Source organism: Pantherophis guttatus, chromosome 4 (genome assembly GCF_059756535.1).
Source record: "Pantherophis guttatus breed Tessera chromosome 4, ASM5975653v1, whole genome shotgun sequence".
Taxonomy (NCBI): domain Eukaryota; kingdom Metazoa; phylum Chordata; class Lepidosauria; order Squamata; family Colubridae; genus Pantherophis; species Pantherophis guttatus.
The window spans coordinates 18,451,630-18,469,426 of NC_142066.1; the positions used below are offsets into that span (position 1 = coordinate 18,451,630).

Genomic DNA, 17,797 nt, shown 5'->3' on the forward strand with positions numbered 1-17,797 from the left:
ATCATCATGTAAAGTGTGACAGAAATGACACATTGAGGTCTAACTGTTGGCCATAGCCAGTAGCAAATCAAGTATGTAGTCTATAAGGAATTGGAGAATGTGGCCAGGATTTCAGCTTTAATCTTTCAAAATCCACCAGGACATTTCTCATTATTTGCTGTTTTTAATCTGTATATTAATAATCTATATTAGTAATCTGATCCTTTGCTTATACTATAGCTCTTTGTGTTACTTTATTCAGTTAAAAGGAAGGAAATACTTTGTGGAAAATATATCTATCTCAGGATTGATATCAACACGCAAAACATCCCTAGCCTGCTCTTAAGTTGCCATAGGCAAGAGAGATGGGAAAATGGCAAAGCAGCACGGCAGCCAAAAACAAAAGCACATTGCAGACATATCTCTCTCAAGACTGTCTCCCAGGGATACCCACAGCGGCCAGACGGGAGTGATCTCTACAACCTGCAAAATTGCTCCATTGATGAATGTGACTGATGACATACCCTGGGGGCGGGGGAGTGGGGAAACAGGGTCAAGCCAGGGCTGTAAATTATGTGCGGTCAGAGTTGGTTTCACTTGGAACATGCCAACATGAAGCTCCTAATAAACAACTGGATTTCTTTTGAAGCTTGGCTCGAGACTCATGATTTCATTAAGGCATCTGTCAGAACCCTGACAATTAAATTATCTGAACTTCTTTCTTTTCCTGCAGATAAAGATTTGGATACTCTGTCTCAGTCTAGAACAAGAACAAAGGTTTGACCACAATCGCACAAGACATCACCACCAAGAAAATCATGTACTATGCAAAGAAAGAAGATGTGTTTATCCACACATGAAGGAGGGGGATATTGAAGCACAGAGAAAAGACATATCTAGGGCACCTATCGGTTTGGAGAATCTGAAGTTTTGAAATGGATTAATGACTGGCAGTATAAAATTATAATAAATTCAGTAGGAAGGAGATGTAGTTTGACAGTAAGCCGGCATCATGTATTGAATATACAGTAGATAATGATTATCACAGCTATGGCATAATGGTTGCTGTAGCTATAGCCTCATATGTCTAAATGGTAGATTGTGAAAAAAATGGATACAAGAGTCACTGTGAGTTGAGAAGCCATTAAATTTGTTTAATAAATGAATAATAGGATATGGGTTGTTTTTCGTTTTTTCCTCCAAAATCAAAGTTTAAAGTGAGAGAAAGCTCAGAACACATGAGAAGACACATGAGCTTGAATATATCAACAACATCTCCAGTAATAATTTAAAGGAGAGCAATTCACCTGGTCCCCAATGTGTAAAGTGATTTGATTGCGTAAAATACAGACCTATGCTTTTCAAGGAATTAAAAACTAAATTCTCGTATTGGAGGTTGAAGCTAGAAGGCAGAAAAATACAATAGTGTTCTCTTCCCTACATGTCCACATAACTGCATTTTTTTTTTTGAGGTTTGCTTAATACCCAAAGAGCTAAATTAATGGAAAAAGACTCTCAGGCAATGACTACATAAGTAGCTTTATTGCAGCCAAAAATAAAATCATATAATAAAAATTATTTTCCTATTGCAATGCATAAATATCACAGATATACCTCACAAATTCTGCACAAATTCCTCCAATATTTCAGGCCCAGAAAATAAAAGTTTTTGTGCAGCACAACCTCTATAGTGACATGAGAATTCAGTCAGACCCGGAAAATACCTTACTATCTTCATTACTTAAAATATGGCAAATAAATTTAAACACTTTTAAAGCAGTCACATTATTCTACTTAATAACAGAGCTGATCCATATTTTCTAAAAGCACTTTGGTTTGTATTGATAAGATACTTTGTGCCATGATGACAAGGTGATGGACTTTGAGTTGTTTGACCTCATCCTATTCCAACAGAATCTGCATTAGTTACTGGGAATAATTTTTCAGGATTTAAAAATTATCTCTTCATGAGCAAATGCTTGCTGTTCAGTTCAGGTCTGAACAGGATGATAAAACATTTGGGGGCAAAGATACAACCCAACAAGCCAGCACTGGAAGATAAGATGGAGAAGATCTCCACAGCCACCATATATTTCCCTTTGGTACTCAAGTAACTTGGGACAAAAGATAACCAAACACTGCAGAAGACAAACATGCTGAAGGTGATGAATTTGGCTTCATTGAAACTGTCAGGTAATTTCCTGGCTAGAAAAGCTGCAGAGAAGCTGATAGTGGCCAAAAGGCCCATAAAACCCAAGACGCAATAAAACATGGTCACTGAACCTTCATTGCATTCTAGTATGATTTCTTGAGAGACTGAATGTTTATCAGAATCTGGGTATGGTGGGGATGTCATCAGCCATGAGGCACAAATGATGACTTGAACAAGAGAGCAGGAAAGTACAATGGAGCTCACCATTCTTTTCCCCACCCATCTCTTCATTTTGGACCCAGGCTTGGTGGCCATGAATGCTAGGACAACCACAATGGTTTTGGCCAATAAACAGGAAACTGCCACTGAGAAGATAATGCCAAAAGCTGGTTGTCGAAGAAGACACACAACTTCCTTTGGTCTCCCAATAAATAACAAAACACAAAGGAAAGAGAGCAGAAGGGAGATGAGGATAATGTAGGTGAGATTTCTGTTGTTGGCTTTTACAATGGGAGTGTCCCTGTGTTTAATGAAGATCTGGAGCAGTAAAATTGTGATAGCAGAACAAGACAGAGCACAGATAGTCAAACTCATCCCCAGTGGTTCTTCATATGATAAGAAAGTTATCACTTTGGGGAGACATGAATCCTTGTTGTGATTTGGGTATTGATCTTCGGGACATGGAGAACAGTCACCTGTATCTAAAAGCAATCAGCAAAAATTTCTGTTACACTCATCAATACAACATCAACACACACACCCCATTACAGAATATGGCTAGGAGGAACTCAGCCTGAGATGAAATGAGATCAAAGAAACAAATCTGTTAAATTGAAAGGATTTTATTTTCCCACAGATTATTCCTAGTGGTACATTGAATTTAATATCAGCCCCTGATCATCGTTTGTATCATCTGGAAGGAATGAAAATGCCTTTGTCTAATTATCTCATTATCCCAAATAATTCAATAATTCAATATTGAATAATTATTTATTTTATTTATTTTATTTTATTAGATTTATATACCGCCCTACTCCCGCAGGACTCAGGGCGGTGAATAATAATCCATTGAACAATAATGAATTATTCATTATTGAATAATGAAAGAATAATAATTCATTATTGAATAATTGATCAATTAACTACAATTAGGGAACAGGGCCTACTTTTTAGATAGCCCTGTTGCAGATATCTTATAATTAAACTTAGATGTAAGCTTATTCATGTACTACTAAATGGTGTTTAGTTTCACCCAGTTTGAAATAGAGGTTAAAGGCTTTCAACTAGGATTTGGGAGATTGTGAGGCCACTTTTATCTGACAATGGTCTTGGTAGCAGCTCCTCCACCTGTCTCTTAAGAACATCACTCAACACTTATGATAGCATTTTACTTAGTCCCTCGTCTTACATGTTTATATCTGAACTCAGTGTATCTTTATTCACTCATATTGCTTTCATCTTGTAAATACTTTCACAACTGAAGAGTTTACATATCCAGGCACACAACTCTTCACCAGCAGATTCATTCTCATTACTTTGTTTTGTTTTGTTTTAGAAAACCTCTGTGCATAGTACTTCTTACCGTCTTCAGTTGAAATCTTCCCTTCTGGACATAGAAGGCAATAATAACAACAAAATGGCTTCCCTTCCTTTTTGGCCTTCCTATATCCTCTCTGGCAATGATTATTACACAAAGAAATGGGGAGTGACTGATCCAGAAGTAACAAGGAGAGAGAGAGAGAGAATAGATTTACTTCATGCTGAAAAATAAACAGTTTTGATAGAAGATAATATTTGTAGCTAAGGGTTGGACTCAGGGATCCTTGGTGCTCTGTGAATCTGGTTGTTTTCTTGCAGATGTTTCTTTACCAGACTAAGATAACATTATCAGTTCTAGCAGGGAGTGGGGTTTGATCTCATTTTATATCTTAATGGCTTGCCCTATCAGTTTTGTGGAGAGTGGTCTTTGTGGTTCCTTGATTGGGCTGTTTACTATTAGCTTGTTTGTCTGAGTTGTTGTTTGCATCTTAGTTGTTACTCTAACATTAATCTTGGTGTCAGTCTCTGCTCATCTGGATGTTGATTGCTAGGAAGGGAATGTTTGGGTCTTTGTTTCCTTTTTGGCCTGTATGATTGTCTCTTTTGAATGGTATGTAGATGTTGTTCATCTCTATTTGCCTATTGATGGTCAATTTGTCCAAGTGCCAGGCTTCCAGGAATTCTCTTGTGTTTTTGCACTCAATTTGGTCTAAGATGCTCACAGTTTCCCAATTGAAATTATGGTTTCACAGTTACTGTGAAATTAATGAGTTTTCATCATGTCTTCTGACTGCTAGTTGGTATTCATGGATTTCAAGTCCAAAAGCACTGGAAGATTTTAGTCTGGAATTATGGCTATAAATGCCCTTATCTGAGGGGATCAGAGATATTCATTTTTATTTGCAGACTACAAAGATTACAGATTACTGAGGAAGATCTACTCAGAGACAACCACCATATTAATTTTGAACTTTACTCCTGTCTATCTGGAAATACAAATCCAAGAATCACTCTTTAATCTTTAGAAGTCTTTTCAAACAAAAGAATTAAGAAGTAAGATGACAGACTACAATAAAACATAAGTCTATTTGTTTCTCGATAAGGATATAAATACATAAAAAGTAATTGAATGCAACTCAGAAATGAAAAACTTTTCCAGAAGTTTGCTCCCCCCCCCCAATGTTGATTAACTGAATCAAAACAAAGACAATATCACTCACCTGATTAAAGCTTTCTGGCCATGTGATGGAATCCAGATGAATACTGAAGGCTTTGTCTGGAGAAGCAAAGGGATCTATGCTTCCTACTTTCACTTTAGAAAATGACTGGTTGGGAAAAGTGACCCAGTTTATAATATCAAATCCTCCAATAAATTCTCCATTTTTGTCAAAGGAAATCTTTTCACCCACACTATTGTTGAAGAAGACACTTCTCAGAAAAGGATGCAGCTAAATTTGAGAGGCACAAAGAGAAAATTTGTAAGGGGTGGGTTAAATCATTATTTGTTTATTTGTTTATTTGTTTATTTGTTTATTTGTTTATTTGTTTATTTGTTTATTTGTTTATTTGTTTATTTGTTTATTTGTTTATTTGTTTATTTGTTTATTTGTTTATTTGTTTTTACCTTGCCTTTATTATTTTCTATATACTTCTTCCAGTGGTGGGTTCCAACCAGTGTTATCACCTGTTCTCTTTGTGCATGCACTTTGTGCGTGATCCCCAAACTTGCGCTCCGTGCAAGCGTGTTAGGCCAGCTGAGATGCAGCAGTCAACTCTGTTGCGCCTATCAGCTGGGCTAAAAAACCAAAAATAAAGGTAGGAATAAAGTGGGGACGGGCGGGAGGGCCCAGCTCCCAGTCAAAGAGAATCGGTTTGGTGACATCACATCGTCACCACTACCAGCTCGGCCAAACAGGGCCAAACCGGGAGCAACCCACCACTGACTTCTTCCTCCACCTATTCTCCCCATAACAACACAACAATTGAGAAAAACAGACCCAAGGTCACTCAGCCGGCTTTCATGCCTAAGGTAATACTACAACTCTCCTGGTTTCTAGGCAAGTGCTTTAACCACTACACCAAATACCTTCAGAAGATATTTTACAGTACTGCACAGTGGTGGTATTCACTTACCTTCACTACCGGTTCGCAAATGTGAAACACGTGTGGGTGTGCGCTTGCTTTGCGCACCACCTCCGTGCATGCACAGGGCCTTCTGCACATGCACAGAGAATCTAAAATGGGATGTGATGACGTCCAGGTAGGTGGGCGGAGCCTCCCACAGCCGCCGCTACCAGTTCACCTGAACCGGATAGAACCGGCTGAATAAAACCACTTGTTCTCCATCATAAACAGTGCTCTCCCATTCAGGTAGAAATAGAAGGTTTTCTAGTTTAACAATTGGCACATGACTGGCTTGCTGTCAGACAGCTATAGCTAAAACCAACACTTTTGTAGAATTTCAGAGGGTATACCATGGTTTGCATGATTTTGATTTTTTTTCTAGATATAGGCACATCATAACGTTTGAATACATTTTCCAATTTCTTCATTGTTACCCTACCGAGTGCTGCTCACTTCTTCCATCACTAGACTACAAGAAGGAAGGAGGAGAGAACCCAGTCAGTCTTTCAAGCAGTGGTGAAATGTAAAATTTGTTACTACCGGTTCTGTGGGCATGGCTTGGGGGGGTAATGTGACTGGGTGGGCATGGCCAACTTTTTTTTTTTTTTTACTTTTAAAAGCATTTTTTCTACAATCTTAAGAAGTTGCAGAAAAAAATGCTTTTAAAAGCCTCTGACGATCACAGCTGAGCTGTGTGATCATCAGAGGCTTTTCTTTTTTTAAAAAAAGCATTTTTTTACAACCTCTTTGGATCTGTCCTGTAGGGACAGGGAAGAAAGAGAGGCATCTTGGAAGACCAAGAGGAACAGGCAAGTTCTTCGGAGGTCATAGGAAATTCTCTCTGACTCTACAGCGGGGGGCGACGGCCATTACGACTGCCAGGAAGCTGGGGCAACCGGACCAAGCACTGTGTCAGCACTTCAAGCTGCATTTACTCTAGTGCAGTCGAAACCTGACACACTGTGCAAGCATGGAGAATTGAGCAGAATATTGATGCCTGATGAGTGATATTTAACTCATAGGCAGAAAGAAAAAAAGAGGATTTTTAAAACAATTATAAATGCCCTAGCGTGATAACAGCGGCTAATAAACATGGGAAAGGACAAAAAAAGAAGATTAAGGCAGAAATTATAAAGTAATAAAACCCGATCTGAAAATTGTGGGTTTTTTTGGGGGGGGGATTTAAGTATTTGGAGAACTTTAAAAAAAATCAGAAGAATTGAGAACCCGAAAAGACCCTTTTTTAATTTGGGAACTATAAAAGGAGGTGTTCTGTCCCCGTCTACACACACACACACACACACACACACACACAGAGCCAGCCGAGGGTTAAAGGAAGCACTTGGCACGCACAGTTTGTTATCAAAAACTTGGCAGCAAGACGAGCACCGACTGCCAAGTGCTTTTTACTTAATATCCCTTCACCAGATAAACAGAAATACACACAGTTTGCAAATAGTCCAGTTCAAAACAAGAAACCTTCGGCAGATTTAAGCATTGTTCAAAGTGACTAGCCAGAGTTAGTTTTTGTCCGTCACAGAGTCTTAAATGGCCACCACACTCTCTTATATAGTCTCTGGGGTGTGGTCCAGTGACTCAGCCTAATCCCTGGCATGCCTCTTCAACTGCTGCAACCGTTTATCACGCCTTCGTTGGCGTGGATCCAGGAACGACAGATCGCCTCCATCGCTATCATCGGAGACACCTGGCTCCTGGCTAATCTCCTCTTCCTCGGCCGGCACCTGAGGCAGTGCCAGATAGGAGAGGCCTGGAGAGGGAGGCCTGGCCTACTCCTCTCCTTCATGTTCGGAGCCTTCTCCCTCCAATAAGATAGGCTCGGAGGATGGAGCAACAATAGGAGGAAGGATAAAGAAGGAAGAAAAACTTGTAACAGAAAGGACTGGTTAATGACTTTAAAATGAAACTAAATTGGAATGTAACATTGAATTTGGATTATGCAAATCTGGACTGAATTTTAAACTGATTTGGTGCATATAAAGGTGAAAAAGAAGAAAAATTAAATAAGTAAAAATTGTTTAAAGCTGACAGCAAACAAAATGGATACTTTTCCAGCTTGCTGATTGTAATAGTGGATTGCAGAGAGCCATCTTCAGGAGAAAAAAAAATATTGCAACACTGAATCCTTGTTTTGGAAAAGAAAAAAAACTTGAATCTTGAAAGGGATAACAGCATGTGAGAATTTTTAAGGAGGCTTTGTTTGTTCACAAGTGTCTTGGCTTTGGAAACAAAAGAGGATTACAATGTAACTTCAATTGGAATAATTTTAACCTAGAAAGAATAAAATGGTGCAGGAACTTAAAGAAATGATGAATACGATGTGCTTATCATTGAAAATGGAAATAAGGGAAATGACCACAATCTTGCATGGAAAATTGAAACTTGATGATTTAGGATACATTCAAGCTGACAAAGAAACAACTAATGAGAAGCAAGAAAAAGAGACTGACAATAAAGAAGAAGGCAAAGACAAGGAGATTGATTGTAGAAAATTAAATGATTATGTGGGTAGCAATAATAAAAAGGAGAATTTCAAAAATTACATTGGGATTAACAATGGAAGAAATAGAAAAAGGGGAAACAAACAAAGAAAGAAAAGAGGGAGGAATAGAAAGAATATAAAAACATAAATGATTACATTGGGATTATCAGTGAGAACATAAGAAAAAAGGGTTGGAAAAGAATGGGAAAGATACAGCAAAATAGAAGAGTGTATGCTCTTAAAAAACAAAATGATTGTATTGGGATTAACAGTGGAAAGATAAAAAAAAGAGAAAAGAGAGTTCAGGACTTTAAAATACAAAAGAAAAGTAGGGGAAAGAAAAAGAAAAGAAAATATAAAGATAGAAAGGGAGAGAGAAATGGAAGAGGAATATGGTAAATGAAATGAATCTTAGAGAAAAGATGAAATTGTATTTTTAATGAAATTATTTCAAACTATATGGATGTATGATGAATGTAATAATTGGAATATTTTTAATTAATGAAGGGGATTGTAATAACTGGAATATTTTCAATTGTATATTTGGAATTTAACTAAATAAGTTAAGAAAGTTGAAATGATATTGGATTATTAATTAATTAGATATAATTAACTGGTTTTTATAAAAATGTTGAAGTGTACTATTTGGAACAGTTGATAAAGAAAAAATTATTTGAGACTGGAATAAGAGATTCTAAGAAAATAATTAGGAATTGTATTATGTTGTATGAGTTTAAATTTAGGGATATTGGAGTAAGATTGATATTTAATTGATTTTTCATTGAATATGTTTCATTAATTAGTGAAATTATGATAAATGGATTACCTTTAAAATAAGAGATAAGAATATAAATAATTGATGAAATAATATAATGGTAATAATGAATTATTTAAATCAATATGAAGACATGACAAAATGTAGGGATGTTTAAGACTTGAAAATAAGACCCAGAAATAAGAAGTTTAATACATGAAATTGCAGTAGTCGGAACATTTGGGTTAAGATATATAGTTAATTGGTCTCTACTAATATGTTGAATTGTATTATTTGGAATAGTTGATAAAAGAATCATTGGTGATTAGAAGAAGACAATTTAAGGAAATAATTGGGGATTGTACTATGTTATGTGAATCTAAATTTAGGGGTACAGATTTTAAGGAGGTAAAAGAAAAATTGAGCTATAATAGGATGAGAAGTCAAGATGAAGGGTAATATTGGTTTCTTAAAATTAAAGAGAATAAATGCTATGAGAAAAATTGAACATATAAAATTATGTTAAAGATGAACAAAAATCTGTACAAATTTAAGACCGGGCCAATATTCTGTTGAGAAAAGATGTATTGTATGTTTGTTTGTGTGTGTGTTTAAAAAATAATAATAAAAAAAAAACTTTACAAAAAAAATACAGGTAGAAAAATAGGGACCACCTTTGGTGGGGAGGTAACAATGTTCTGTGTGCCTTTGGCATTTAGTCATGCCAGCCATGACATGGCTTCGGACAGCGCTGGCTCTTCGGCTTTGATACGGAGATGAGCACCGCCCCCTAAAGTCGGGTAAAACTAGCACATGTGTGCGAGGGGAACCTTTACCTTTACCTTACTTATATAAGTTTATTGTGTTCTTTGAGATTGTTCTATAAATACTGGAGGTCCCTGCTCTCTCTAATTCTCTCTCCTTTATATACAGTAGCCTTCCATATACCAGTGGAATTCTTTTGCAGATGAAATATTACAAAATTGACCATGTAAATACTATAGCACCCTGTTGTTTAGGAGGAAAATGTTTTCTAACTTAGAATTGACAACCATAGAGAATATAAGTTTTCCTGAAGTTCTCTGCTCTAGATATTACCTGCCATGATTGTAGGTCCTGAAACGACTGTTTCCCCAAGTTCATCCAATTTCTTTGCTGGGATTTAGAGGAGTGCATTGACTGCAAAGCATGTGCCACAGCAAAGACAGCATTGTACATGTTGTAGCTGTGGCCACTCATCCTAAGTTCAAAAGCAGAAGTAGGGAGTCTCTCCAGTTTCTCTTCTCCAGTACAAATTCTCTCAGTGCCTTTACTCTTCCTAGAGTTGAGAAATGAGCAATCAAACACCTGCTCCCAGAAATCTCTAATAAAGCCATCGTGCCTTTCTGTGGTTGGATTTCTGCTCTGAAGAAACTCCTGAAATCCCAATACTTTCTTTGAGTTAACAGAGAGAGATAAAGCACCATGGATGAAATGTATATCCCAGTGTATGTTAAAGGATACTGTTGCAAAATCCATTTGTGCTGGCATAAGCCAGATTTTGGGGCACAAGGGTATGTCTTCCACTTCTGCAAAACGGAGAAACGATTTTAAAAATGTCATCGTCTGGATCTTGCCATACACAATGATCACGTTGGCCATGCTTTTCATGATGATTTTGTATACTTCAAGTCCTTTATCCATCACTTCCATAAAATCACTGTAAAATGCCAGGCTAGGGAATGTTTCTATAAAATCAAAGCAGATTCCTAGCTGAGAAAACATGGGGAGTATATCCCGGATGAACTTTTCTCCTGTATCATCTTTCCCAGAAAGAACACCAATCCATGTCCACCTAAAATGCTGCAGTAACTGGAGGATGCCTTTGTGTTGTAGGGCCTCATTTGGGAACATTTGTTGTAAAAAAATGCCTTTATTTGTTACTGGAGCAGAGCCATATGTGAGCTAATGGAATTTAAAAACAACAAACAACAAGAACAACTGTGCTTCTTTGTCCCTCTCCTTTGGTTTCAATAATGATGCACTTTCCAGATTCTAGTAATTTTTCCCTAAATATTAGGCATATTCCAACCACCAGGGTTTCAAAAAGTAATCTTTTAACAAGTACATATCAGGATTGTATGAGGCCACAGACAAGAGTTCAGGGATTGATTTGATTGAAAGATTTAGGAGCCAACAGATTTCTAGGCTTGGCTCCTCCCCACAGCATGCTTTTTTTCTCTTTCCTGCCCTCAATCCTTATAAATTTTAATAGAATAGAATAGAATAGAATAGAATAGAATAGAATAGAATAGAATAGAATAGAATAGAATAGAATTGGAAGGGACCTTGGAGGTCTTCTAGTCCAACCCCCTGCTTAGGCAGGAAACCCTACACCACTTCAGACAAATGGTTATCCAACACCTTCATGTTCCACTGTTGGAGCATTCACAACTTCTGGAGGCAAGTTGTTCCACTGATTAATTGTTCTCACTGTCAGGAAATTTCTCCTTAGTTCTAACTTGCTTCTCTCCGTGATTAGTTTCCACCCATTGCTTCTTGTCCTACCCTCAGGTGCTTTGGAGAATAGCTTGACTCCCTCTTCCTTGTGGCAGCCTCTGAGATATTGGAACACTGCTATCATGTCTCCCCTAGTCCTTCTTTTCATGGTGTTGCCTTCTAGTTCATAGCCTGACATAATCATTAAAAGCAGCAAACGTTTTGCATATGCATCCCTCTATATTGTTTAATGCTATACCTACTATTCCATGGATTTACTTATGATCTCAGAAAGATCAATTTTTGGCAATCTTTCTTCCATCTATCTTCTGACACCCTCTGTATGTCACCTTTGTTGATGAATTCTTGTGAAGCTTCTTCTCCAGAAATATTGTACTGCAAACTAGGGCACACAAAACCTTTCCTAGACCAATTCTCAAATACAGCTCATCTGCCTGAAACCCGCACTGTACATTGGACATTAATACAATAGAGCGAGTCTAGAGGTATTTCACGAGAAGAGTACTCCACTCCTCTGCTAACAACAGAATACCTTATGCCACGAGGCTTGAAATTTTGGGATTAAACAATTTAGAACTACACCGCCTTTGGACTGATCTAAGCGTAGTACACAAAAGTATCTGCTACAACGTCCTACCTGTCAATAACTACTTCAGCTTCAACCACAATGATACATGAGCACACAATAGATACAAACTTAAGGTAAACTGCTCCAAACTCGATTGCAGAAAACATGACTTCAGCAACAAAGTGGTCAATGCCTCCCATAACTTTAAACTTAGACTGTCTACTGTTGACCTCACCCCATTCCTAAGAGGTCTGTAAGGAGTGTGCATAAGCACACCAACGTACCTACCGTCCCTGTCCTACTGTCCCCATTTATTTATATCCTTATCCTGTATTCATAATCATGTTTATACTTATATCTATTATCTTATATGTGTTTGACAAATAAATAAAAAAAAAATGTTCTTCACTTAGTACTCTCCTATGCCTTTCCATCCAATAATTTAGTAGTTTCCAGAAATAGATGAGCCTTTGTCTTATAAAAATTCCAAGAAATTTTAGGAACATGAGCCTCACTTTATCTGGATTTAGAGAAAGGCTACAGTGAAAGCAACTAGAACTGTATAAGTCCATTGCAGCCATCTACTAGTCATTCGCATTACAGCCAAACTCTTTCTCTTTGAATTGTCCCCAATGATAATTAAGTCAACACAGATGTTTTAGGGAGCTGGAGGTTAAAACATATGAAGAACAGATGCAGGAATTGTTTATCTGGTCTAGTGAAAAGGAGGACTAGGGGTGACATGATAGCACTCCAGTATTTGAGGGGCTGCCATAAAGAAGAGGGAATCAACCTATTTTCCAAAACACCAGAAAGCAAGACAAGAAACAATGAATGGAAACTAATCAAGGAGAGAAGCAACCTAGAAGTGAGGAGAAATTTCCTAACAGTGAGAATAATTAACCAGTGGAACAAGTTGTCTTCAGAAGTTGTGAGTGCTCCATCACTGGATGCTTTTAAGAAGATACTGGACAGCCATTTTTCTGAAATGATATACGGTGGTCCTGCTTGTGCAGGGCATTGGACTAGAAGACCTCCAAGGTCCCTTCCAACTCTGTTATTCTGTTAAGATTTCTCTTCTTTTGCCAATTTCACATCTGCTGCCTATGAATCTTTAGAACTATTTCCTACAGGAATCCAAGTCATCACTTATTATCAGTTCCTGATCAGCAAACCACATAGTAGAGATTTAGTAAAAAGCTCATTGTGGTGTCTCCATAGATGTAGGAATACATAAAAATCTAGTGAAATGCTATAGCAAAGTTTCATCACAAGGATGCTTCAGAATGATACTATTTATTATGAACATGAGTGTTTTACATTATACATATTGATTGCAGCATGTTTTAAAATTAGAGGGGGGCCAAATGCAGTATGTGTAACCCAGGTAGGAACCAATTGTTAATCTGACATTTTACAGATATTCTAAATGTCTTCTGACACTTAATCTAAATTCTTGGGGAAGTCACTCCCTCTGAAACAGGTGCTGAGGATGAAGGAGGAAAAAGGAGCACCTCTAGACTTGTAGATACCAAAGTCAATCTCCACATACAATTCCTAATCACCTTTTTCGAAAGCTCCCTTCTCCTGTCACAGAGAGGCAGACATGTGGTCTATCATATACTTTAGATTAATATTAATGAAACCTGGGATGGAAAAATGAATGATTCATTTCTGAAACCTAATTTATTTCTGAACCATAATTTATTTCAGAAATATGAAGTCATGTACTGTATCGATTAAAGGGACGTGGTGGCTCAGTGGCTAAGACGCTGAGCTTGTCGATCAAAAGGTCGGCAGTTCAGTGGTTTGAATCCCTAGCGCCGCGTAATGGGGTGAGCTCCCGTTACTTGTCCCAGCTTCTGCCAACCTAACAGTTCGAAACACGTAAAAATGCAAATAGAAAAAATAGGGACCACCTTGGTGGGAAGGTAACAACGTTCCGTGTGTCTTTGGCATTTAGTCATGCCGGCCACATGACCATGGAGACATCTTCAGACAGCACTGCTCTTCAGCTTTGAAATGGAGATGAGCTCTCCCCCCTAGAGTCAGGAATGACTAGCACATATGTGTGAGGGGAACCTTTACCTTTACCTTACTGTATAGATTCAGTAGAAATCTTTCAAATCTTACTTTTTCAGATGGCAGGATCTCTAAACCCTTAATGCCTATCATCATATTAAAACATTTCCCATGCTCCTTTACTTTCCCATTTTCCAAACACAAGAGGGCTTCCAAAGAATGACAATCTCATGAAAACTGACATTTAATATTCTGAATCTTGGATTACCTGTGGAATTTTGTAGGTGCTCAAAATGCTTGCCATGTGAAGGCAGATGTCAGGTCCTCCAATTGCTGCTACAGGAATGTTTCCAAAGCCACACTTGTAGTTTGGGATGAGTGTGAAGAGAAGCTCCATTGAGGCCAAGAAAGTCCTGCTTGGACTGAAATTACTGTTATAGATATTGAACCCAAATGTGAGGTTAGGTAAGATCTGAAGGCTTTCATTGATCTGATCCACAGCAAACACCAGGGCTAGAATATTTTGGTAACTCTGAAAGAGAACCCTGTCATGAATAGAATAGAATAGAATAACAGAGTTGGAAGGGACCTTGGAGGTCTTCTAGTCCAATCCCCTGCCTAGGCAGAAAACACTAAGCCACTTCAGGCAAATAGTTATCCAACATCTTCTTAAAACTTTCCAGTGTTGGAGCATTCACAACGTCTGGAGGCAAGTTGTTCCACTGATTAATTTTTCTAACTGTCAGGAAATTTCTCCTTAGTTCTAACTTGCTTCTCTCCGTGATTAGTTTCCACCCATTGCTTCTTGCCCTACCCTCAGGTGCTTTGGAGAATAGCTTGACTCCCTCTTCTTTGTGGCAGCCCCTGAGATATTGGAACACTGCTATCATGTCTCCCCTAGTCCTTCTTTTCATTAAAATAGACAATGAAAATTAAGTAATGTTTTATTAAGTAATTTTAATAAGTAAATGTAATACTTGTTTCAATTTAGTTTCAGTATTGTTTGATGAAGTGTGTTTTACTATGCTATGAACATATAAAATTAAAATACGAAAAGAAAATATTGGTATGATTCCAGGAAATAAATAAAATATAAATAAATAAATAAAATCAGCAAAGATGATTTTTGTTTTCTCTGCATTCCAGGAAAAAAAATGATTTTGCCTTGAATTCTACACTTTGCTTTAGATGCATTCATGTTCCCCAAACCAACTTCAAAATGGAGATTTCTGTTTAAAGCAGTTTTGGTAGCTTGTAGTTAGAGAAAAAAGTGACTTCTGACAATGGGATCTTTAGATTACAGTGACTATTACAGTTAACTTCAGATGACCACATTTGTTCACTGATTATTCTAAGATTAAACGTATCACTTAGTAACCTGACATTTGTTAATAATAAAAAGTCACACTGCAAGTTGGGCAGCGAGAAATCAATAATGAATAAATCAATAAGAATTAGCTAAGCAACCAAATGAGAAAAGAAGATATTTTAAAGTAGATGAAGGCCCACGTGAATGTAATATATTCTGACCGTTTAAAGTAAATTACCCTAGATCGTGTGAATGACTGTTGGAGCAGAATTCATTTCTCAGAATAAAGGAGAAGCTTACATCACTTCATCTTGAAGTTCATTTGAAGGATGACGGTCAAAGAGAATTGGACTGGAAAAAGTGTAGACTTGAGAGATAATTCCAGCAATGATGATATCTCCAGGATGAGTGTACTTGTGAAGAATAGGGAGAGGCTTAATAATGTTGCAGTTAAGAAGAGGAAGTTTGCACGTTGCTTCAGGCATTGATACTAATATTGACATCATGGTCATCACCATCTTGCATGACATTCTTCTGTTGCATACTAACTTTATCTTTTGCATTGGCATTCAATTTTTGTGCCTTTGTGTTTGCTGTCACTCGGTGCTGTTATAGAACCTTACTTGACTTGTTTGCCTTTTCTAAATATCTGGCAGAAATTGTTGCAATTGGAAGTTGGGTATAGAAGAACACCAACAACCAGTGTTGAGCAGAGTTTTATAAATGACATAACCCGATATCTACAATTTGAGCATCCCCAAATACAATGTCTTGACCAGCTTGGTTGAAAACAGAAGGTTACTGTCTTCTTTATCAGTGGTGAAACTGGTAGAGCATTCAGATCCAGGGTTGATTTTTGTTGTAAATAATAGACTCAACTTGACACCTGAATAATATGGAGAAGATCTAGTGGGAATCATAGTTAATTTGATAATTATAGAGAAGATAATCATATGTAGCTCTTCAGCTAAAGGAAATAAGTAACATGAAAAGAAATTTCTCAGGTCTGCTTTAGATTGGCAGAGAATGGTCTATAAAAAGTAGGGAAATATTTTAAATATATACATGCTTAGATAAAAGCTCAGAGATAGAAAAAAATAAGAAATAGAATGTGTGATTATTTGTTAATTTGATACAGGTGAGCCATGATTAGTGTGAGTTCAAATAATCTGATATATGAATTAGTGTGAATTATATTTTTAAAAACATTTCTATTAAAGTTCATTATAGGACAAAATACAAATAGAAACTAAAGTCAAGACAAATAGACAAAGAAAAAGAAAAGGTGTTAAAATTAAAAAAAAAAACAGTGACTAACAATTTTTTGCAGTGCAGTAGAATAAAAAAAAAACTTTGACATTTTGCCTTACATTTGTAGTTAATTCAAACTATTTGTTTAACAACAAAGTCAACCTAATTATTAAAACTTTAAAAAGTTTCTAATTTAATGGAGGAATTTACAAAATGACACAAATAGAATTATAATTTTTTTTTTTTGATTGGCCAAATGTGATTGGACACACAAGGAATTTGTCTTGGTCTATGCTCTCAGTGTACATAAAAGAAAAGAAAAGATACGTTCGTCAAGAATCATAAGGTACAACACTTAATGATAGTCATAGGATACAAATAAGCAATCAGGAACAATATCAATATAAATCATAAGGATGCAAGCAACAAAGTTACTTGCAGTCAAAAGTGGAAGGAGATGGTGGGAACACTGAGATGGTGGTGGGAACACTGAGAAGATTAATAGTAGTGCAGACTTAGTAAATAGTTTGACAGTGTTGAGGGAATTATTTGTTTAGCAGAGTAATGGCGTTCGGGAAAAAACTGTTCTTGTGTCTAGTTGTTCTGGTGTGGAGTGCTCTATAGCATCGTTTTGAGGGTAGGAGTTGAAACAGTTTATGTCCAGGATGTGAGGGGTCTGTAAATATTTTCACAGCCCACTTTATTATTAGGACATTTGAAATACTCTAAGAAATTTTTGAAGACTAGAGTCAGAAATTAGTAGGTATAGTGTCAGCAATGATGTCTTTTTCTATGACTATACGACATCCAAAAGATATTAACAAAATAATGAAACTGCAAAAGAGAATATTTTGAGAGATTTACATGATAAAGTGGTGAAATGAATTTTGCCTGATGTAGAAATATTAGAATCAGAAATACTGGACAATTTCAAATGTATGATTATAAAACAGAGAGAACCATTTTTTTTATTTTTATTTTGATTTATATGCCGCCCTTCTCCGGAAATTCAGGGCGGCTTGCAATTCGTTAAGCAATAGCCTTCATACTTTTGTATATTTATAGGACGTCAGCTTATTGCCCCCCACAATCCGGGTCCT

General features: G+C 36.9%; 1 protein-coding gene across 1 annotated transcript; it reads right to left on the reverse strand.

The window, feature by feature from the left end:
• Positions 1-269: 269 nt before the first annotated feature.
• LOC117672991 (vomeronasal type-2 receptor 26-like) lies at positions 270-15,964 on the reverse strand. Its single transcript, XM_087893429.1, has 6 exons — positions 15,747-15,964; positions 14,406-14,682; positions 10,147-10,992; positions 4,891-5,118; positions 3,714-3,891; positions 270-2,832 (listed from the first exon to the last, which is right to left on the reverse strand). The coding sequence occupies exons 1-6, from the start codon at positions 15,962-15,964 to the stop codon at positions 1,937-1,939; spliced, it is 2,643 nt and encodes an 880-aa protein (XP_087749555.1). The 3' UTR covers positions 270-1,936.
• Positions 15,965-17,797: the final 1,833 nt, after the last annotated feature.